General features: G+C 39.3%; 2 protein-coding genes across 2 annotated transcripts in view; one reads left to right on the top strand and one right to left on the bottom strand.

Moving 5' to 3' along the window:
• Positions 1-24,462, bottom strand: part of LOC109415714 (bicaudal D-related protein homolog) — a 389,546-nt gene that overhangs the window by 307,880 nt on the left and 57,204 nt on the right. The window lies entirely within an intron of this gene.
• On the top strand, positions 5,505-24,446 carry LOC109415716 (coiled-coil domain-containing protein 63). Its single transcript, XM_062860598.1, has 4 exons — positions 5,505-5,955; positions 22,848-23,926; positions 23,995-24,166; positions 24,220-24,446. The coding sequence occupies exons 2-4, from the start codon at positions 22,861-22,863 to the stop codon at positions 24,443-24,445; spliced, it is 1,464 nt and encodes a 487-aa protein (XP_062716582.1). The 5' UTR covers positions 5,505-5,955; positions 22,848-22,860; the 3' UTR covers position 24,446.

Genomic DNA, 24,462 nt, shown 5'->3' with positions numbered 1-24,462 from the left:
AGATGGGATTTATCCTATTTTGCTTCAGAAGGGATTTGATTATTTCAAACATGTTTTGAAAAAACTACTTGTTTGCAGTTTTGCTACAGGGTATATTCCCAAATCCTGGAGGGATATTACTGTGAAGTTTATTCCGAAAGTGGGTCGTGCGTCGTATGAAAAAGCAAAGAGTTTCAGACCTATCAGTTTGACCTCTTTTCTTCTGAAATGCTTAGAACGCATTGTGGATCATCACATTCGTGATGTTCATCTGGCCAACGTGCCTCTTCATGTGAACCAACATGCCTACCAATCTGGTAAGTCCACTGTGACTCTTTTACACAAGGTTGTTTACGATATCGAGAAAGCATTCGCTCAAAAGCAATCTTGTTTGGGTGTTTTCTTAGATATCGAGGGTGCCTTTGACAACGTGCCTTTCGATGCCATATTGGAAGTCGCACGGAGTCATGGTATATCTCCAATGATTTCCAATTGGATTCACCAAATGCTCAAAAACCGACATCTCTTCTCGACATTGCGTCAAGCGGCGATTGAGAAATTGAGTGTTTGTGGATGCCCCCAAGGGGGAGTCTTATTACCACTTTTGTGGAATCTCGTAGCAGATACGCTATTGAAGCAACTCAATAATAGCGGTTTTCCTACTTATGGTTTTGCCGACGACAATCTAACATTGTTAGTCGGTATGTGCATCAGCACCCTTTTCGACCTGATGCAAAACGCTCTTCAGGTGGTTGAGGGTTGGTGTCGCCAATATGGCCTTTCGGTTAATCCGAGTAAAACATCTTTTGTTCTTTTTACGGATTAGCGAAACCGTATGGTGTTCGACCTTTACGTCTCTTTAATTCTGAAATCAATGTGATTGAACAGGTAAAGTACGTTGGAGCCATTCTTGATTCCAAGCTTTCCTGGACACCTTACATTGAGTTCAGAATCAAGAAAGCTTGTATGGCCTTCGGGCAATGCCGGCGTACTTTTGGTACAACTTGGGGTCTAAAACCCAAGTATACCAAATGGATTTACACAACTGTTGTTCGGCCAATATTGGCTTATGGATGTCTTGTGTGGTGGCAAAAGGGTGAAGTGAGAACGGTCCAATCAAAGTTAGGCCATCTCCAAAGGATGTGCTTAATGGCGATGTCTGGAGCGTTCTCTTCAACTCCTACGGCAGCGCTAGAAGTTCTCTTTGACGTTGCTCCACTACACATTCATCTCAAACAAGAAGCACTTTCTTGCACTTACCGGTTACGGATACTCGGTCTACTAGAGGAGACTCCTGTGAACCGCACATCAACACACACCTCGTTGTTCCCACTTTTGGTGAATTGGGACAAAGTTGTCCTTGCTCCAAGTGATCTTACAATTGCTTGTAATTTTCCATATAGGACATTTTCCACAAAATTCCCTTCCCGGGAAGAGTGGACATCTGGTTATCTGGAAAGAAGTATTTCAGACGGCATCGTATGTTACACTGATGTCTCCCTTCTCGAAGGTCGAGCAGGTGCTGGTGTTTATTCTCGTGAGCTAAGGCTGTATCAGTCTTACTCACTTGGTAGACACTGCACCGTTTTTCAGGCCGAAATCTTTGCTCTTATGTGCGGAGTGCATTCAGCACTTCAGCAGCACGTAATGGGCAAAGTAATATACTTCTGTTCAGATAGCCAGGCCGCTATTAAAGCACTTGCTTCGGCCAACTCCAGGTCGAAGATAGTTATCGCTTGTCGAACTCAAATCGAGGAGCTGAGTTCAGCAAACGCTGTTCACCTTGTATTCTTCCATCGCTGGAAATGAATTGGCTGATGAGTTAGCTCACTCTGGAGCATCACATGACTTCATTGGCCCTGAGCCAGCTATTCCAATATCGAAGTGTTGGGTGAAGCTTCAGATTCACACCTGGGCTGTCACTCAACACAGACAATATTGGAATAGTTTGGAGTCATGTCGTCAAACCAAATTGTATAGTGCTGAGCCATCTCCAAGGGTGGCGTGGCGAAGTATCTTACAAATCTGTCAAAGCAGAATTGCAGCATGCTGGTCAAAGCATTGACTGGCCACTGCCGACTCAGCTATCAGCAAGCTGATTCATTTGCCTGTGATAGCTGTGAATCCGATTATGGAACTTCGTATCATTTGATATGTAACTGTCCAGTTTTTGCGCAACTGCGTTTCCGAATATTCGGTAAACACTTATTAAGTGAAACTGACTTCAGAAACCTGAATCTTCAGGATATTCTGTTGTTCTTAACCCGCTGTGGTAAGGAGCTATAGGCTCTCTTTCGCTTTATGCGTTATTACAGTGCCCTTCTCAGGGCGCTGTTTGAACCCATTGTGGTACGCTTGTGCGTTAGTATCCTCTTCCAGGGTATTTTTCCAATTTCCCTACCTGTCCTTATCCCCATCCAAATCCCTTTCCCTTCCTTTTCCCTCAGGTAGATGATGAAATAGGTTGTTATTTTGGCGATGGCACAAATGTCCCAAATGGAGGATAACGTGCCTCTGGAGCCGGCCTTCTGATACCTGATAACACCTGATAACTTAAAGTTAAAATTTGTTGAACAAAATTCGGTCACAGGCTTCCATGGAGATCCACTGGGTACTGATTTTACAGAAATTATTTTGGCAATATTTGAATTGCCACTTATGTTATACGCAAAAGTTGTTTTGAAGTGATCAATTTGACCCCGGATTACGGTACATATTAATGTACCATTGTGCAATGGAATATCAGCTCAAATTGTCTAAAAGAGTACCCGACTAGATGGGAAAAATATAATTATTTCAGGTTGTGTCATTTTGTTACAATGATTTTTGTAACTACGGTTGGAACAACAAAAATCCCAACAAAACTCGTTCCAGTTAAACAAAAATGGAACAAGTTGAGATATGATCATCCACAATTCAATAGAAAAACGATAGTGCAACTCCGATTGTCGTGAAACTTGATAGGTTCATAGTTGTTCGAAAATCATTAGACCCGTATTTTTTTATTTCGTCATCAGGGTGATTCTAAAAATCAAGGTTTTTAAAAACTTTTGTTTTAAATCATAACTTTTGAACCAGTTAACCGATTTTAAACTTCTTTTGTTTTGCTTGAAAGCTATTGAATTCTAATTTTCAGGAAAAATGGGGCGAATGGACCAAATTGTGTTTTTGTGCAAAAAATATGCTATTAAATATTAGTTTTTTTCACGTTTTCAAGCTCTCGGGACCAAAGAGGTACCCCATTTTTATATTTTTATCAGAAAATTCAGGGAATTTGGTGAACATATCAAAAAATCAGAAATGTATGTTTTATAGTCTTTAAGACATGATTTTTTGAATATAGAGAGTCGTATAATTTGATACTAGCTACTCTAAAATTGCCTAAAATTGTAAATTCTTGATGCCTTGTATTGCTTTTTTGAGTGATTCCTGGTCTTTTGGTATCCATATATGTATAAGCTTTTAAAATATAATCAATGTTTTGTATGGGAAAATATGACCTTTTATTTTCAAAAAATCATACCTCATAAACTAAAACACATACATTTCTGATTTATTTATATTTCTTACACAAAAATGTAATTTGGTCCATTCACCTTATTTTTCCTGAAAACAAGAATTCAATAGCTTTCAAACAAAAAAAGAAGTTTAAAATCAATTAACTATGTACTTCAAAAGTTATGATTTTTCGTTTTTAGAAACCTTGATATTTAGGATCACCCTATCTGAAAATTGGTCATCCTAATGACGAAATAAAAAAATACAGGTCCAATTATTTTCCAAGAACTACGAATCCACCAAGTTTCACGACAATCGGAGTTGCACTATATCGTTTTTCTATGGAATGGCTGCATAACTAGATTATAACAAATTTTGTTAGACTAAACTTGCGAACTTACAACAAAATTATAACAAGTTCAGTTATAAAATTCAGAACAAATTTGTTATAAGTTTTGTTATAAATCTCTTGGCTCGAGTGACCAAAATAACAAAAATTATCAATCTTATTCACGACAACACAACAAATCTCATAAATTCTAAAAAAAAAAATGTTCAGAAATATAACAAAGAGGCAATAAACGTGTTAAGAAATTATGTTAGAGACAATTTTTTATAATGCATAATATAACAAATGTTGTAATCATCTGTTTGAATAAATGAAACAAGTTTTGTTATAATTTTGTTACTGAAATTGTAACAAGTGCTAATAAAATTTTGTTATAAATATTCACATGGAAAAATCCTTACGACAGAATTCTATCGACTATTGTTTCCAACAACAGTTGATATAATTTTGTTACGATCTTGTTATGTGCTTCTGGTTGGGTATTTGAGCTGCTCTATTAAATGACGATGGCGTGATGGTAAATGGCTTTCATTCGATTACTTCACTGGAACCAACTTGATATCGATTTGGTTAAAAAATCTTATTGCTAAAATAAGGACAGCAGTGTACTGCTGTTGTCTCACTGTTGACCACACTCGCCTATCATCTCTAATGCGTGACTCACACGCTACTATACTGAATGGTTGTACAAACTGCTGCTGGTTTGCGGTTCAATTTTGCAGATCAAAAACACGCGATGAAGATAGAGCATCCACAAGGTCGCATTTAGCATCATTCGACATTATGTGCTAACCCAAAACCTCAGATGAAAATGCATTACAAAAATTGAAGTTGCTGTCGAAATATAAAATCACAGACGAAATAAAACTTGTACTGCCACACCAGCAAAACATTTAATATCGTATTTTGATATTAATGTTTTTTTTTTGTTATTTAATAAAAATAATACTAACACAAAGCTTTATTTTTTTAAAGTATACTAAATATCTTGAAAAAGTGCCACATTCCTTCTAGATTTTTTTAAACAATCCGTAAAAAGTATATGAAACTTTTGTTTTCACAAAAAATAATCATAGCAAAACGTTTTGGCAAGCATTCTCACCTTATGTTTAAAATCAAATCTAAGGAAAAATTTCTTATCATGTATTAGCATGTCGTTCTGTAAAAAATTTGGAAGAAGTTACTTCTGAAAAATCTTCTATGAAAAAAGTTTGAAATTAGTCCATCGAGCCTTCTAGAAAAATCAGTATTGATCTGGGACAGGCTCCTGCATACACTTTTAAAAGAAAAGCTTTCAAGAAACTCTGCGTTAAGTTGCTGTAAGAAAAACAAAATAAATTATAAAAAGGAATCTCTGTAAGTTCTTGAATATTCTTGCATGATTCGTGATAACGCCGTAAAAGCGTACGATAACAGTAATGTAACAAACAATTTCCCAACACAGAGTGAAAGATTGTTCAACTTAATTTCAATGCCAGCCTACTGTGACAAATATTTCTACACGAACTTTTATGATGAGAAATGTTTGCATTTATACAAACAAGGCCTACTCGAATTCCGCAACCAAACAAAAAATCAACAATTCATCACCATAGGCAACCAATCATCCGCACAGGCGCCAAGCCTTATAGAAGCCTACTGTGCACTTCTTGTGGCCAGCATTTTGTACATAGGTAGTTATTGATCAATCAAAACCTCGAACAATTCTGAACAGAGAGAAAACGCGAAAACAATTACAAGTGCTTCGTCGTCTTTTTTTTTGTGGAATAATTTCGTCACCCCACCGAATCGCCATTCATTTACTATTATTATCAAATTACTCATCAGTCGGGCCAAAGCAAAGTGAGCTCACCTGCTCCTCTTCAACGTGCACTTCTCCGGCCATACTACAGCAGCCAGTGTCGTCGATTTCTTCGGTGCGATTTATTCCGAAGAAAAGTGCAAGTGAAATCTCTCATCATCGCCATCGCCATCGCCATCGGACAGCAACTTTGTTACCCTGAAAACAATAAATCTTCGCGAGAAGACCGACTCGGATCGTCTTGAATTACATTTATAAAAATAGAGAGCACCATCGACGGCGCGGGGCTGAGCAGTGAGACCGCGCGTTGAGACCCGACATTAGAAAGGTAATTAATTTCGATTGTCTTTGGCACCTTAATAGACCTCGCCGCGCGCCCCGCATCGAAGAAGCATTGGTAGCAAGCACCGAAAGCTGCGAAAAAGATGAATGGAGCATTGGTCGACCCCGTGCGTCGTCGGCCCACCTATTACAACAATCCAATGATAGTAAAGGGTGGACCAGGAAATATTGCTAGTTCCTCTCTTATAAACTGTTTCAAAATTTATATTTAAAAAAAACAATAGGGGTACTCACTTAACAGATAAAATTGCTGCGTAAGCCATGATTTTCTGCTTATTTGAAATGTTTAATGATTTTGCGATTGAAGAAATCAAAGATTGCCTTGGTGTTTGCCATGGGCGTAGCCATAGGGGGCAGGGGGCCACGGCCGCCAGATTATTATTTTTTTAAATCGAGATAACTCAAAGATTTACTATATTTCAGAGTTCAAGAAAAAATATCACAAAAAATAAACTATTCTCATAATTAGGGTTTTTATCCACAATTATCCAACTTTTTTAGTTGAGAACCACAGGACATTCTGCCAAGTATTTTCCAAGAGAACCAGTTGAGTCTTATCATATAATTTTACCAAAAAACAAGCTTGGTTGAATGGCTAAATTTTGTGATGGTTATTCATGGAATACAAAAACAGCATGCCAAAATTTCAAGATATACCGGAACCGGTTACGGTATGACGTTATAGAACCATATGCTACTATAGAGTGCAGTTATGTGCTACTGCTACACAAATTTTCACTAGTAAAAATTAAACAAACGTCATACTAAGAGCAAAATACCTGGGATTTCTTAAGGAGTTCTTTCAAGGAACCATCAGAACCTCCTTTAGGCATTTATTCAGGAACTTTTCAGGGATATTTTTTTCAGAAATTCCACAAGGGACTTCTCCAGGAGTTTCTTCTTCGTGAATTCTTGCAACAATAATTCAATCTGGAATAATTCGAAGCATTTCAGTAGGAATATCAGAATTTTACCAGAGATTAGATAAAAATTAATCCAGGAGTTCCTTTTGTACAAAACATTCTTTTGGGAGTCCATCCAAAGATTCCAACAATAAATCGTCCAAAAATTATTGCAGACATAGATTTCATATTTTTTTCCTACAGAAATTCTACAGTATTTGTTAAGAAAGCTTTTATTTAAAAAAAAAAAAAAAAAAAAAAAAAAAAAAGAAAGCTTTCCTGGGATTTCCTAATGATTTTCTCATGGGATTGCTTCCGGGATTCCTCATGGGATTTTTTTTTCAGAAATTCCTCCAGATTTTCCATCAATAATTTCTCCAGGGATTCATCCGGGAATTTCTTCTGTGTTTCTTTCAGGAACAACTCCAGGGATTATTTAAAAAATTCTAGAATTCCTTCAGGAGTTCCTCTTGGAATTCTGTCAGGGACTCCTACAGGAATTAAGAATTAATCCAGTACATCCTACAGGGACTGTTCAGGGATTCTCTTAGGAATACCTCTAGGAATTGCTTCTGTAATTTCATCAGGAATTCTTCCTATGATTTCTCCATGAATTTCTTCAGAGATTCCTCTAGGAATTATTCCAGGGATTCCTCTGTGAAGTGCTGCAGGGATTCCTCTTGAAACTCATTCAGGGATTCCTTCAGAAATTCCTAAATGAATTCTTCTAGAGATTTCTTCAGGAGTATTTCTAGAGATTCCTCCGTTAATTCCTTCAGGCGTTCCTCTAGAATATCCTCCATGGATTCCTCCAAGAAATTCTGCAGGTCTTAACTCGGGAATTGGGTTGTTTAGTGAATAAAATATTGCTATTTTCTATATCCTAATCGAAAGAGCTCATTTTTCTGAGTATAACGTGATTTTATTGCGATCCAATTCCTTTATTTTGATGGGTAAAAAAACAAAAAAAAAATCAATTTCTGTGGATAGAATGACAGTTCATTCGATAAAATGACAGTTCGTCCTGAACAAAAAAAAATCTCCTTACAAACTTTAAATGCATTTTAAAAATAGTTCCCGGCCACCAAAAAATATGAAATTTTGGATTTCGACTAATTTTTGGACGGAGAATTTGATTATGCAATAATCTAAATACCCCTAAAGAACCCAATTACTTCTGTGATTCTTTCTGGAACAACTCGATTAAAAAATCCTCCAAAGATTCTCCCAGGAACTCTTCTTAGGATTCCTTCAGGAATTCCTCCTTGTATTCTTTAAGGAACTCCTCCAGGAATTAATCAGCACTTCCTCCAGAAACTGTTTAGGGATTCCCTTAGGAATTCTTCTTGAAATTGCTTCCGGGATTCCTTCTGGAGTTTCTTCAGGAACTCTTCTAAGGATCTCTCTTAAAAAATTCTCCAAGAATTCCATCTGTGATTTCTTCAGGAATTATTCCTGGGGTTCGTCACTAGATTAATCCACGAGTTTTTTTTTTCATTAATTCCTCTAGGAATTTTTCCAGGGATTCCTCAATGAAGTCCAGCAGAGATTTCTCTAAAAACTCCTTCAGGAAGTCATCTAGAGATTCCCCCATAAATTCCGCCAGAAATTCCTCTAGAGATTTCTCCAAGAGTTCCTGTGCAGCTTCCTTCAGGAATTCCTACAGGCATATCTCTAGGATATCCTCCAAGGATCCCTTGAAGAACTCCTTCAAAAATTTTTTTCAGAGATTCCTCCAATAAATCCTTCAGGGTTTCCTCAATATATTCAGGACTTTCTCCATGCATTCCTCCTGAGATTCCTCCAGTAATTGCTACTGAGATTTTTTCAAAAATTTCACCAGGAACTCCTACAGAAATTTAACCAGGAAATCCTTAAGGGATACCTCCACAGATTTTTTTTCAGAGATTCCTACAGGAATTCCTCCAAAGATTTTCCAAGAAGTACTTCAGAGAATCCTCCAGGAACTCCACCAGTAGTTCTACTAGGCATTCATCCAGGAAGTTTTCCAGGCATTCTTTCAGAAATTCCTCCTTGGATTCATGCAGAGATTTCTCCAGGATTTTTTTCAGCGATTCCTCCAGAAATCCCACCAGATATTCCTCCAGGAATTGCTTCAGGGACTCCTCCAGAAATTCCTCCTAATTCTTCCAGGACATTCCTTCAGAAATCCATGTAGGCTTTCCTCCAGAATTTCATCCAAGAATTTCTCCAGGGTCTTCTCAAGGAATTCCTCTAGGAATTTTGCAGGGGATTTTTTCAGAAATTTCTCCCAGGGTTCATCTAGAGATTCCCCTAGCAATCCATCCAGTAATTGTTGCAAGAATTCCTCCAAAGATTCCTCCAGGAATTCCCAAAGGAAAACCAGCTGGAATTCCTCCAGGCAATCCTCCAGGATTTTATCCAGGAATTCCTCCAGAACCTCCTCTAGGAAATTCTCCAGAAATTACCCCAAGATTTTCTTCAGGAATTCCTCCAACAATTTCTCTAGGAATTGATACAGGAATTGCTCCTGGACATCCTTCAGATATTATGTCAGCATTTTTTCTAGGATTTTTTTCCAGAAAATCTTCTGGGGATATTTTCAGACATCCTTGCAGGAAATTCTCCCGGATTACCCCCTCTAGAGATTCCTCCAGGGATTTTTTCAGGGATTCCTTCGAGGATTTGTCTAGGAATTTCTCCGAAAATTGCATTAGAAATTCATCCAGGATTTTCTCAAGGATTTTTTTTTTTCAGAAATATAGAAATAATATAAATCTCCTAGAGTTCCTATGGAGATTCCTTTAGAAACTAATCCAGTAATTCTTTCACGAATTCCTCTAGAAATTCCTCCAGGATTTTCTTCAAGAATACCTCTAGGAATTCCTCCAGACATTCCGCCAGGATTTTATCCAGGAATTGCATTCTTCAGAAACTGTGTTAGCAATTCCTGTAGGGATTCTTCCAGGCATTTCTCCAGGAATTTCTCTCGAGATTCCATCAGAAATTGCTTCAGAAATTACTCCAGAGATTTCTCCATGATTTTTTCCACGATTTTTTCCTGGGATTTTCCCATGGATTCTAGGAAATGCTCCAAAAGTTCCTCCAAGGATTCTCCCAGGAAATTCTCTATGGATATCTTCAGAAATTCTTCCAGGAAGTTCTCCAGGAACACCTTCATGAATTTATCGTGGGTTCCCTTAGGTATTCCTTCAGCGATATCTCCACAAATATCTTCAAGGATTCCCCCAGGGATTCCTTCAGAAATTCCTTCGAGGATTTTACCAGGAATTCAGATAGAAATTCCTCTGGAAATTTCTCAATGGATTTTGTTCAGAAATAGGAAAAAAAAACAGAAAAATAAATAGAAATCATCTTGAATTCTACTGGAGATTCCTCTAGAAATTCATTCAGTAATTCTTTCAAGAATTCCTCTAGAGGTTCTTCCAGCAATTCCCATAGGAATATCTCTAGGAATTCCTCCAGGCATTTATTCAGAATTTTATCCATGAATTTCTCCAGGAAATACACCAGGAATTTCATCAGGAATTCTTCCAGGAATTTCTTCAGGAAATCCTCTAAGGATTTTTTTCAGTGAATCTTCCAGAAAATTCTCCACGAATACTTTCAGGAATTTTTCAGGCTTTCCTCCAGACATTCCTCCAGGAATTCCTTCAGAGATTCGTCCAGGATTTGCTTCAGAGATTCCTCCAAGGATTTATCCACGATTATTTCAGGAATATTCCTAGAAATACCTCCAGGGAATCCTCCAGAAATACCTCCAAGGGTTCTTCCAGGAAATCCTAGTGGAATTTCTCATGGGATTTTTTTTTTCAGAAGTTTCTCCAGCAATTCCTCCTAGTCTCATCCAAGAACCCTTCCAGGAATTTGTTCAGAAGTTTCTCTCTGGAGATTTTCCCAGAAATCGCTTCAGGGGATTCCTCCAGGAGTTCCTTCAAGGATTTCTTGAAGATTTCTCCCAAGGATTCCTTCTGAAATGTCTCAAAGATTTCTTTTGAAATTTTTCTAAGGATACCTCCCAGAATTCCTCCAGGAATTTCTCCAGAAATTCCTACAAGGAATCCTCCAGAAATTATTCTAGGATTTCCTCATGAGATCTCTTCAGATATTTCTCTAGGTATTCCTTCCATAATTTATACAGGAATTCCTCCAGGTATACTTCCAGGAAGTCTTCCAGGAGCCTGCTTCAGTTTTGTAAAGATTTTGTTCTCTTACACATATTTATCGCTGTTTTCACCACTTCCTATGAGATACATGGAACCGGTTCCAAGACTGTACCTATTGTTTTAAATACTTATGGTCTGAGACTAGTTTCTTGCTAACTGTTCAACAGGTTTTCTGAAAAGCCGAAAATTGATGTGCATGCATGGGTTTGATTCATTTTACATTTTAGTCATTCTGGCGGAACATACAAAACGGGTTCTGGAACACTACCGGTAGTCTCTGATGTGATAAAAGGCTGTGTTCCTTCTCATATGCATTTCCAGCAACAACCGGAACCGGTTCCGGAATACTGCTGGTTGTACCAAATATGGTCTGAAACCATTTTCTTGCTATCCGTTCATCAAGTTATCTAAAGAGCTGCGATTTGATGTGTCGCATGCATGGGTTTGGTTCACTTTTATATTTGACCACTTGAGGAGGGACATTCGGAACTGGTTCCAGAGCACTACCGGTAGTCTCGCTGTGATCAAAGGCTACTTTCCTGCTTACCGTTCACCAAGTTATCGAAAAAGCCGTTATTTGTTGTGTCGCATGCATTCGGTTTGGTCTAAGGTTTGGTTCACTTTTATATTTGGCTATTCCCGAAGGGGCACCAGGAACCGGTTTCGGAACACTACCGGTAGTCTCTGCTGTGATCTAAGGCTATTCTCATGCTTACTGTTCTTCAGGTTATCGAAAAAGCTGCTATTTAATGTGTCGCACGCATGGGTTTGGTTCCCATCTACATTTGGCCACTTCCGGCGGGACACACGGAACCGGTTCCGGAATACTACTGGTTTTCCTAAATATAGTCTGATTTCATTTTATTGCTAACCGTTCATCAGATTATCCAAAGAGCCGCGATTTGATGTGTCGCATGCATGGGTTTGGTTCAACTTTATATTTGGCCACTTTCGGCGGGGCACCCGGAACCGGTTCCGGAACACTATCGGTAGTCTCTGCTTGATCACAGGCTATTTTCCTGCTCACTGTTCATCAGGTTATCGAAAAAGCTGCTATTTGATGTGTCGCATGCATGGGTTTGGTTCACTTTTATATTTGACCACTTTTGGAGGGACACCCGGAACCGGTTCCGAAACACTATTGGTTCAGATATGGTCTGAGACTATTTTCATGCTTACCGTTCATCAGGTTATCGAAAATCCCGTGGTTTGATGTGTCGCATGCATGTGTTAAATGCATTTTCATATCTGGCCCCTTCTTGTGGTACCGGTCCGGAACACCTAAATGGCCATAGCTCCGGAACGGCTGGACCGATCCAAACCATTTTCAATAGGAAACAATGGGACCAGATTCCCCGTCGAATGAACCGTCGGTCATTATAATCGGTTCAGGTTTACTGCCAAAAAAGTGATTTGAGTTTTTTTGTACACACACATACACACATACACACACACATACATACACACACACATACATACACACAGACATCACCTCAATTCGTCGAGCTGAGTTTATTGGTATATGTGACTCGGCCCTCCGGGCCTTCTATCGAAAAGTCATTTTTGGAGTGAACATATAGCCTTTCCAGTACACTTAGTGTACGAGAAAGGCAAAACAGAGCAAAATAATGCACGAGTAAATAAAAATCCTTAATCTTCCAGGAATTAGTCACCGCTACCAGAAACACGTTGATTTATACAACACAGTGACTGCTGAAGGGTTAAACAATGCTTTAAATGAATATAATGTTACTATTTTCAATTTCATCGTATTGCGTTTAATTGTAAAAGCTAGTAGGTACAAATTTGCTAAGGGGGCTTAGCCCCCCCCCCCCCTGACCGAAAAGCTTGCTACGCCTTGGTGATCGCGACATTTAATCAGTTCAATCGGTTTACGCTGTTTAGTGAATCCCCCTAATAATTATTGACATGGATACAGATATTGGTACAATTTTCAAAGTTGTTTGAAAGGCCACATTTTTTTTAAATTTTTACATATTTTTTTAGATCAGCTAATATACCAGACCGGCCAAACAACATGATAGTTAGTCATTAAAAAAAAACATTCACAACCAACTCAGCCCACCCTGTACGTAGGTATCGAGATTAACCCCCGAAGGGGTTGACTGACGCAGCGCAACACTCGCCAGCCGGAAACGGTCGCGTTTTCCACGCGTGTGTCCTATTGTGCATTTTTCACACCTTGATGGGCTGGGTGGCGGTTGTGCTTTGTTCAAATAGGCACAATAGGTGTATTCGCTTGATCACATTTCCCTCGCTCACCTTGACAGCAGTACAGTACCTGCCACCACTATTATTGGGATTGGATGCAGGGGCGTGTGCGATAAGCATTGCAATGCATTGTTTCCGGTCGTACCGCACGAAGTGATGAGTGGGTAAGTTTAGCATAGCAAGCCGAATCGTCTACGACGCGGTCTGTTTTTGCATGGCTACTGTGAGTGCGTGAGAAAGACTGCGTGAAACCATGCGATTATCTCACGCCTACTATTGTCAACTATGGCTATTGAGTATTTTACGGCTTATTAGACTTTTGTGCAAATATTATTTGCACAGTGACTATTTGCACACCTCACTGAACATACACGCTTTCTCACGGTTACCCCGACAACAACTCTTTTCCTCACTGTTTATACTCTTCAAAACATTGATGTGATTGATCGTCATAGTTCAGTGAAACATTCAGTAGAACCGGCGAAGAAATGCGAAATAAAAGTTATGTTCTCAGGCATGGGAGGTTCGGGGATTAAATTCAATTGAATCCAAAGCTCTGTAAAATATCTATGCATCCAGAAAGTTGAACATGGAGATTCCAAACAATGGAGTCGAAATCTAGGTCGTAGTGAAAGGGTTTTGTTGAGATGGACAGTGTGTACTATATGTTGTACTCCTGGAACCTCCGGCCTCCAGTCAGAAAGCTGGCAAATCTACAATTAAGGTGGAGAAACACTCAGAGCGTACGGACAGGGCACGTCAGGGATGAAACAGGGACTTCAGGTTCACAAGATCGCGCTCGGAACTAGGAGGGACAACACGGATTAAAACCGATCTCTAAAGCACTCTCATATACCAGCTCAGTCCCCACACATGCAGTCACTCCCATCCAAAATCCCTGTCTCCTCCCTGATGTGGCCCTAATATTCCTACGGGCTGAACGGCTCCCCAACCCAAACACGACCTGTAATCCACCCGGCTGCGACCGAAGGCCAAAAACACAACACAGGTACACCATTCATTACTGTATCGCACAACCCGGTCCGGAAAGAAATTGTCAGCGCATATCACCGGGGAAAAAACCATTCCTTACACGAAATCTGTCCGTGTAAGGTTGATTGATTGATTTGTCTTTATTAGAGAGACTTTCACCCGTGTAAGGTATAAGTCGTATGTGAGCTCGTCTTCCTTGTTTTGGTAGAATGTCAAGCATTAAGATGCATACGCCTACTAAAATTAGTGAGTGTGCAAATTGTATCTCACTAAATCAAAACTGCACTAGAGTCTAGAAATTCATAAAATCGTCAATACTACAAATGTGATTAATGTGATTTGGTGAAAACGGAAATACTTGGAAAGACTATCGTTGCCTTCATGTTGTTACTCATGTTGGAGTTGGCCAAGAGTGTATGGGGATCGACTGTGATTGTGAGTGTGGCTTCCAGTCTTCGCGTGCTCCACACCTGACGTTTCGGCTACATGTATTGAGCCTTTTTCGAAGGATAGATAATCACTCCATTCAATCGTTTAACATAGTCCCACATCATCCATTCAGTGGTTAAGTTCGATCGTTTGCGCACTTTTCAAATCTACCGGTTCGCTTATATTGGGTTTTGTTTTACCTCCTACACTCTTACTCTTGAAGGTCATTGTCAGACAGAATTCGAAATTGGCTACAAAGAGCATAAATCCGTTTATGAAGCCGAAAATCCCCGTAACGTTGGCCAATAGTGTTAATAGAAATAGAGTGCGTACATAACTAAATACTGAGTAATCGCAATCTTCCACCGACATTCGGGTGATTGTTTTGTCGTCTTCTTTTTGAACATACATCAGAAATTATACAGAAACAGTTTTTAGATTTTTTTTTCGTGTGAGTGTAATCAGTTTCGTTCCTTTTAATTTCGCCCTATGTTGCTTATCCTTTGACAGATACGCGTATTTAGACTACCACTTGTAATCTTCCTCAGTGTCAGTTATCCAGTGGGAATCCAGTGGATAACTGACACTGAGGAAGATTACAAGTGGTAGTCGAAATACGCGTATCTGTCAAAGGATAAGCAACATAGGGCGAAATTAAAAGGTACGAAACTGATTACACTCATGCGAAGAGGGTATTCTGCTTAGAGGGTTCGAAAATTCGGTACAAGAGTTTTTAGATGGTTAGCTACGGACCATGACCTTGCCCTTTAATGGCATTTACCAGATTTGCTGGAACATACTAGAATAAACTTGTGATTAGAAGGCACAGAATGTTGCTAACTGGCAAATTGAGAGATGAAATTTGTGAAAAAAAAAATCACGTACTGGTGGGATTCAAACCCACGACTCCGTATTCGCTAGACCGGTGCTTTAACCAACTAAGCCGCAGAACAAGTATTAATTCTGCGGAATAGAAAGCCAAACTTACTCCAGAGCCACACCACGAACACTCCGTTTTCACTAACTCATGTCTCTTTCGGCATAGAAGCCAATCCAAGTGTTCCGATGGTATTATGGACAACTATGATGCCAACACTGCCGTGTGCGGCATAGTAGTCCCATGTTCCATGGGAATCCCTGTTATCATGGGACAACTATGTTGCACATCCCTTCGAGTAACACGCATGTCATAATAGAGTTACAACAGCGCAAGTTTTGGTTGTATAAAAGTCTATTTGACGTAACAACTATATAACCAAAATCTGCGCTGCCGTAACTTTTATATTACTTGTGTGTTGCTTGGGATGGCAGAACCCAAGTAACACCTGCAACTAAAATGGAAATGAACATCGTTGCAATCATGTTGCAACTGAGTTTTCATGAAACAAACAAAATTAAAACCTATTAAAATCCGGTTGTTAATGCCAAACTGAGGTACAACATTTTTATAACAACTAGCAAAATGAAAACAAACGTCATCCTTAGTCGAAACTTGCGAAACCAATTTGTAACTGAAGTATAATCTGATTGTTTCAACGAATCTTAGTTACAACCGTTTACAAACCAAATCAACAAAAACATTGATTCTGATTGTTATAAACATGTTGCACCTGGAACAATTTTGACAGGAGAGGTAGAAGTTGCAAAATGTGCGGCAAAATGTTTTTGTGAACATGAAAAAAGTAAAATGCACTATAAAAAACCAAAATGTTTCAAAAATAACGAAATCATGTACAAATAAAATGTAACCTTTTCTTCATAAATTTATCGGCAAATTCCAATTTTTATAAAATTAAAGTGGTAAAATAGAAAAAAAAAATCTGATTGGAAGTTTAATATTGACCCAATAAAAAAATTTCTGCCTCATTTTCGCAGTACTGAACGACTGGTACCTACCACTGGGAATATATGGGGGTTTGAAAAATCTAACGTAACGTACAAAAATAAAGGTTTCCCACGAAAAATTTTACAATGGGTTTACATTTTTTACAAAAACGTGAAATTTTCCTTACGTATTAAATGGACAGCCTCTTGTCGACGTAAATGGGAAGTACACGTCCAAGTGTCTGCTCTTTTGGTCATTTATGTCCTACACGGAAAATTCAAACTACCTTATTTTGGGTCGATTTTACCCTAAAATGAGTTATATCAAATTGATTAGTTACCCAAAATTAGGTTGTTTTTCCTTTTGCCCCACCGATATTGTCGTAAATAAACAAAGATGCGTCTATCCAACGGGGGTCCTTGAGGCCAATAAGCCAATTTTGGGTAAATGTAGATTTACCTCAATTTGGGTTGAATACCCCCTACTTGGGTTGAATTTACCTACTCTTGAGTATATTTTTAGCTGGAGGTAAAGGCAATTTACCCAACGTGAGTTTAATCGATTCACTCAAATGTTGACTTATTGGGCCGAACTATGGGATTGCGTCAAAAAATCCAATTTTGGGTAGTTTGGCGGTTCCGTGTACCGCGTGCAGCATTGTTGTACTTTGTCAATACGGATTCCCATAGACATGATTTAGCGAATAATATCTTTCATAATTCTAAAATTAATTTTCAGTATTTTACGGGTGCATTATATAAGCTGCTGAAACGTACTCCGTCAATGCAATATGGCGAGATAATTTTTACCACAAATGCCTAAATTTTCATTAGCAAAATGATAGGTAGACTGAGGCGCGTTGGGAATACGGAGCCAAAATGAGTGACTTAGGGGAGACTGGTGAGACTTGATCCCTTTTTCTTAATTTACCTGAAACATTAAGAATAAACACAAAACTAGATCCGATTTCCGTACAAAATGGCAGGTAAATATGTATTGCAAGTTAATACACAGAAGAAGGCCTTTAAATTAATGTTAAAGTTTTCAAAACTGTGTTTTTATGGAGGCATGTCTTATGATGTATTTTTCAAAAATGGGTGACACTTGATCCCCCTTTCAGCACATGGTTTATTTAAAGGGAAAATCATTCCAGAGTCTTCCTATTTATTTTCTTTTCGATTTTTCTTGTATTTTCGATGAATATGGAGTGTTTGAAATTGTAAGATTTCCTTGAATTTTTAAGGATATGCCGTATTTTCAAAATGGGGAGACTTGTTCCCCCTTTTTTTGGTTTGTACTAAAGTACTAATTATCTGACACATTTTATTGTTGAATAGACTAGAATTCCAAGTAAATAGAGGCTTCCGAATGGAATTTTATTTTTCACATGTATAATGTGTGTGTAATCCTCGAGGGATCAAGTCTCCCCATGTCACTGTTGTGTATACTAAGCTGAATTAATTAAAATATGTGAACAACAGTCTTATTTGGATAAATAAGTTTGAAAGTATTTTATTTAAACTATGTCCTGTGAAATTTTGACACGATTTGGTTCAATTTTCACAAAGTTATTGAGATTTTTCGGAATCGCCTGAAAGATTTCTGAAGGACTGAAAACAAACCATCAGCCGTTAAAAAATAATGCAATGTACAATCGAAATCCCTTCTAGCCAAAATATAGTCGTTTGTCCAAGAGTAGTTTTGGAAAAATTATGCTAGAAGAAAAATGTTTTTAATTCCGAGATAATATGGGAGGAACAAGTCTCCCCAGGGATCAAGTTTCTGTTGTGACGTCATGTAAACTTCATTTTAGTCATGTAAACTTATTGTTATGATGGTTTACATGATATATCATGTAAATTTGTGTTGTATGTCATGTAAATACTCAGAGTCATGCTGATTTACATGACATATAATGGAAGTTTACATGATGTTTTATGACTTTTACATGATATGTCATGTAAACTTGTGTGATATCCCACGCTCCAATCATGTGCATCATATATCACATAATTTTACACTCTTTTTTCGATCTGTGCACATTTATATGAAAAACAACAATATCGAACAATTTCAAGTCTTACCTCCTGAATCAGTTGTGTTGCTATTTTTGCCGCTATATGGCGTTGTTAGCGTTCAATAAATAAACCCTTTTGTATTCTTGTAGGTGACTGTATGTCAAACAACTTTGTCGAAGACCGCAAAGAGATCCGACGTCTGCGAAAAAAGTTGTACCCTAGGTAAAGTGAGGTGAAACATAATGGTTGTTTTTCCAGCACATTCAAAGGAATTATATCAATAACAGCATTTTTGAACTCACCTTGAGTTTGAAAACATGAAGGGGAAAATACAGTAGAGCGGAAATGTTTTCGACATTCCATACAAGACTGACGATTTGAAATCGATTTGTGTTCTATTTTTAACCAAAGTTGCTCTCTTTATACACCTCATTCTCCGTAACCAGTGCCCTGATTGAGCTGTTTTTCTACTGTAACTCGCTAACGTCTTATAATTTAATAGTACGTTGAAAAAAAAATAAATCGTTTTTTTTCTTATTAAAAAAAATACAAAACTTTATTTTTTTTAAATGTTGGTAAAATTTAAGGAGATATCTCGACGTCTACCAATCTGACACAAAACCTGTGTTCAGACGATCGAATTTTATTATAATAAGCTTTAAAAAAAGCTTGAAAATTGGTTGACTGCAATGTAAGATGTTTGAATTTTTGTAAAATCCATATTTTTGAAAACTGTAAAACTCGATTTTTAGATAAAACTCAAAAACTGTTCTACTTAAAATTACCTAGATCAATAAGGGGAAATCTATGGAGAAATCCTTTGTGAAACCCCTGTACAAAATCTCTAGAAAAATCATTAACGAATGTGGAAATCAAAGAAAAATCTGTAGAGGAATTTATAGAATCTAGAATATATAATAGACCCATGAGTGCATGAATCACTTCACACACCAAAGTGAATCCAAATCATGTAACTTTCACCACTCCCCATTTCTCAAAATTTAATGTGGTAACATATACAAAACTTCACTTTTCTATGAAGGGGAAATATAGACCTTTCATTTGTAGTTGAAAAACTTTTGGCAGTGATCTTGGATTTGGTCGCCATTTTGAATTTTATCATTAAATTTTGCTGCAGACGCTACGTGCATGCATGCGATTCCACCGATCCCGTTATCACACGATCAGATGCGTGCGTGAGAATGTATGGGAAAATGGGAGGTCGCCTAACGTTTTAATCGATATATCATTGTTGCGGTCAATGCACACCTAATTTTTTGAATGTTTTGGAAAGCTTAGAACCTCAGGTTTCTAATGATGAGTTCGGATTTGAAATCGGTGGTTGCGAACACAGCGAATTTAATGATAAAATTAAAATGCGACCTAATTCATGATGGCTGCCAAAAAATTTTTCAGCTTCAAATGAAAGGTCTATATTTCCCCTTCATAGAAAAGTGAAGTTTTGTATGTGTTACCACATTAAATTTTGAGATATTATGCGATAAATTAGGTGCAATTTGATGAAAAATCGTCTTTTTTGTCACCTTGTCAGCCCCTTGCCAAGCGAGGGGTCCATCAATTTAACCCAACCAAAGTGGTTTTAATCTTTTTTTATCATATTCTAGCGAATAAACAAGAAAAAAATTAAATCCCAGACTTTATGTAAATGGCGGCCTGGTTTCAGCGAGAATTACTCGTTGCTACCCCTCTACGGCCTTGGGAAAATGCTACGGTCGACTGAGTGAAAAGACCGTTATTCCATAGTAATTCCCATGCAAACTTCGAAGGGCTTGTGCACTTGTGCAGTCTCAATATTCCACCAAATGAGCTCAGTTTTTGGGAGAAGGCATATAACCTGGCTACGAGTCGAATAAGCGGTGTGGAGAAAAAAAAACGATTTTTTGAACCACGTGCTCATGCTCATGCTCATGGATATTCCTGAGCATGAGCATGATCACGTGGTTCAAAAAATCGTCTATAGACCCATAGAGGTGTTCCTAGAACAATCCCCGGAGAAATCTCCGGCCGGAGTAATCCGTATAGAAATCTATTTTTTATCCCCACTTTTGGAGATATTAAGCCACTACGTCCAAAAAGCTGAACTTTAGTGGCATAGTAGTAATCCATAGGAAACCCATAGAAAAATGCCTGTAAAATATTATAGGGGAAATTTTGGGAAAATGTATGGAAGAGTCTATAAAGAATTCTGGAAGAAACTCCTGAAAGAATCCCGGAAAGAACTCCTCGAGGAATCCCGAAAAGAACTCCTGGAGGAATCCCGAAAGGAACTCCAAGAGGAACTCCGACAGGAATCCCGGAAAAAAATCCTGGAATTGCTGGATAAATCCAGGAAGGATGTTCTGGAGGAATCCCTCAAAGAATTTCTGGAGGAATCCCAGACGGAAATCAAGAAAGAATCCCGGAATAAACTCCTGAAGAAATCCCAGAAGAAACTACTGGAATAATTTCGGAAGGAACTTCTGGAGGAGTCCTGAAAGAAACTTCTGGAGGAATCCCGGAAGGAACTCCTGGAGAAAAAAAAACTTCTGGAGGAATCTCGAAAGAAAGTTCTTTAGAAATCCCTGAAGGAACTACTGTAGGAATCCCGGAAGGAACTGCTAGAGAAATCCCGGAAGGAACTTCTGAAGAAATCCCGGAAGGAGCTCTTGGAATCCTGGAAGGAATTTCTGGAGTAATCCAGGAAGAAATTCCTGAAGGAATCCCGGAAGAAACTCCTGAAAAAATCCCGGAAGGAACTCCGGGAGGAATCCCGGAAGAAAGTTTTGGAAGAATCCCGAAAGGAACGTGTCCGTGTCTTAAAAAAACTCCTCGTAAAGAATCTCGGAGGGAGCTCCTGGAGGAATCCCGGAAAAACTGTTTGAACTGCAAGAAACACGAAAGGAACTCCGGGAGGAATCCCGGAAGGAGAAACTTATGGAGGAATCCTGGAAGGAACTCCCGGATGAATCCCGGAAAAAAACTCGTGGAAGAATCCCGGAAGGAAATCCTGGAAGGATTCCGGAAGGAACTCCTCGGAAAGAACTTCTGGAGAAATTCTGAAAGAAACTCCTTGAAGAATCCCGGAAGGAAATCTCGGAGAAAGCCTGAAAGGAGCTCCTGGAGAAATCCTGGACGGAAATCCTGAAGAAATAACTGGGAAGAACTCCTGAAGGACCCCCAGGAGGAATCCCGGTAGAAAATCCTGGAAGAATCCTGGAAGGAACTCCAGCAGTAATCCCGGAAAGAGCTCCTAAAGAATTCCCCGAAGTAACTGTTTAAAGAATCCCGGAAAGAATCATTGGAGGAAACCCAAGTTGAACTCCTAGAGAAATCTGAGAAAAATCTGTTGGAGAAATCCTGGAAGAATTCAGGTAGGATGTTCTGGAAGAATCCCAGAAGAAACTTTTGAAAGAGTTCAGGAAAGAACATATGGAGGAATCCTAGAAGGAACTCCTGGAGAAATTTTGAAACTGTTGTCTTAAGGAATCATGCAAGGAACTCTTGGAAAATTTCGGATGCAACTCATTGACGAATTACCACAGGAATACATTGAGGAATCCCGGAAGGTACTACTGAATGAATTCCGATTTTTTTTTTAAATCCACTACAGGATAAGTATCTCCAGTAGGAATCCCGGAAGGAACACGTGGAGAAAATTCTGTAGGAATCCCCGAAAGAACTCCCGAACCATATAAAGAGGAATCCCTGAAGAAATTCCCAAAAAAAACCTATCAGAGGAAATATGAAAAGAAAACCCTGTGGAATCTCGGAAAAAATCACTGGACTCCCGATTGGGGCTCTTGCAGGAATCCTCAAAGTTACTTTTGAAGCAGTCTTTGTGAAGACCATTAAGAGGAAATCCTGAAGAAATTCCTGGATTAATCCCAGAAAGAATTTCATTGAAGAAAGATCATAGAAGAAACTCCACCAAGAGTCTCGGAAGCAGCTAATGAAATGAGCTTCTGATAGAATCGGGGAAGAAACTACTGGAACAATGCCAGAAGAAGCTTTTTGATGAATCCTGTATCGAATTCCTGGAATATTACTAAAAGAAACTCCTTGAGTAGTCCTGAACAGAATTACTGTATCAATTGTTTAAATTCATATAGAAATGTTTTAGAGCATTCCAATGAACAATTGTATTGAATACAATGGAGGCCATTTTGTCACAGTAAGCTTTACTACGGTGTGGTTATTATGATGCAGTTTATTTTGCACAGCTGAATGTTGAAAAGTTTTCATTTTCCTAGCAATACTGTGTATTCACATTACCAAATTATTCATTCCATACACATTGTCTTACCTTTCAGCTAGCCACACAAGATGTCCAGTCAGCCGAAGATGTCCTCCGAGATGGGGGCCGCCGAGCAGTACGAGATGGAACAGCTCGCCGAAGCGGAGAGCCAACGGCTGCACAAACTGCTCCGGAATCTGGAAAACGAGCGGGCCGCCTTCCTGGAATCGAAAAACACCTCGATGCGCAAATTCAGAGCCAACGTGCGCACCCTGGAGAAGGAGAAACAACAGCTGCAGCTGCAGCTGGACTGCGAGGAACATGGTGTTCATTCGAAGCGGGAAACGGAGATGGAGTCGGTGCTGGAGCTGACGTATGAGAAGCAGGAGAAGGCGAATCATAACCTGAAGGCGAAGAAGGATGGACTGAGGGAGTTGGAGAGCCATATAAGGAAGATTCATCGGGAGATTGCGGAGATCAGGAAGAATGAGGTGACGGACATAAGGTATAACGAAACGATTGCCAAAGCGCAGCGCTCGGTGAGGAAGCTGGAGAATCGGTTGGACGTGGTGAACAAGAAGGCCGGTGTGGCAATGGCGGAGAATTCGCAGCTGAGGCAAACGATCGATCACATGCTGACGGAGAGGGCGACGTTCAATATCATGTGGGAGAAGCTGGTGGCGAAGCTGAACGAAGGCAAGCGCTTTATGATGGAACTGATAGATCAGGCTACGGCGGCGTACGATACGAGGGAAGAGCTGTGCACGAAGTTGCAAATATTGAAGGACAAAGGACAGAGCGAGAAGATTACGCACATCCAGGAGATGAGGGAACTGCAGCGGAAGTTGGATCACGATGCGAAGTTGCAGGAGTTCCTCAGCATTAAGGGGCAGCGGCGATCGAACGCGGAATTGGAGGAACGGGAAGCGCTTAAGAAGCAGAAGATGCTGGAGAATCTGGAGAAGCAGTACGCGGAGTATGAGCAGATTATGTCGCGAATCATGGCATTTTCTGGGGAGGACGATATCGATCGATTGGTGGCTAAGTTCATTAAGAAGGAGGAGGAGAACTTTGCGCTGTTCAACTACGTGAATGAGCTGAGCCACGAGGTGGAAACTTTGACGGAGAGTGTACAGTTGTTGCAGGATAAAATCAGTAAGTACTAGTTTTTGTGAGGATGAACAGCAGTTCGAAATTGAAATGTTACTTTTTTATTCGAACAGCTGAGCAAATTGCCATAAATGAGTCGAAGGAGCACTCACAAGATGACAACATCGACGCTCTTCGCTTGGAGGAAGTCAACAGTAAGCAGGCAGCAGACGCTGCATTCGAGATCAAGCAAGTCTGGGATGTGAAGCTGGATGAGCTACTGAGAACTGCCGAAAGGATTTACAAGTAATGTTCAACCATAAACAACAAGAAAAAGTATGTAATATCTAACATTTCAGACTCCTCCACTGCGACGAGGCACCGATCCTTAACCTGCTGAACAACGAACGGAAGGTTACGCTGAACAACGCCAAGCTGTTCCTGGGGATCATCGAACGTCGCGTAGCGAACATTATCAGCAACGTCAACTACGTGGAACCGACCACAAAGATTCTGGGCAAGAAGGACCGGGTGCCGAACTTCAACGTCAAGGAATCGGCCAAGATTCGGATCGATAGAGGTTAAGATGGTACGGCGATCGA

Source organism: Aedes albopictus, chromosome 3 (genome assembly GCF_035046485.1).
Source record: "Aedes albopictus strain Foshan chromosome 3, AalbF5, whole genome shotgun sequence".
NCBI lineage: Eukaryota > Metazoa > Arthropoda > Insecta > Diptera > Culicidae > Aedes > Aedes albopictus.
This window is presented reverse-complemented; position numbering and strand designations above follow the sequence as displayed.

Coding starts and splice junctions, on each gene's coding strand:
- LOC109415716 (XM_062860598.1), top strand. CDS start 22,861: ATGTCCAGTCAGCCGAAGATGTCCTCCGAGATGGGGGCCGCCGAGCAG. Junction 23,927..23,994: donor GTTGTTGCAGGATAAAATCA/GTAAGTACTAGT, acceptor TTATTCGAACAG/CTGAGCAAATTGCCATAAAT. Junction 24,167..24,219: donor ACTGCCGAAAGGATTTACAA/GTAATGTTCAAC, acceptor CTAACATTTCAG/ACTCCTCCACTGCGACGAGG.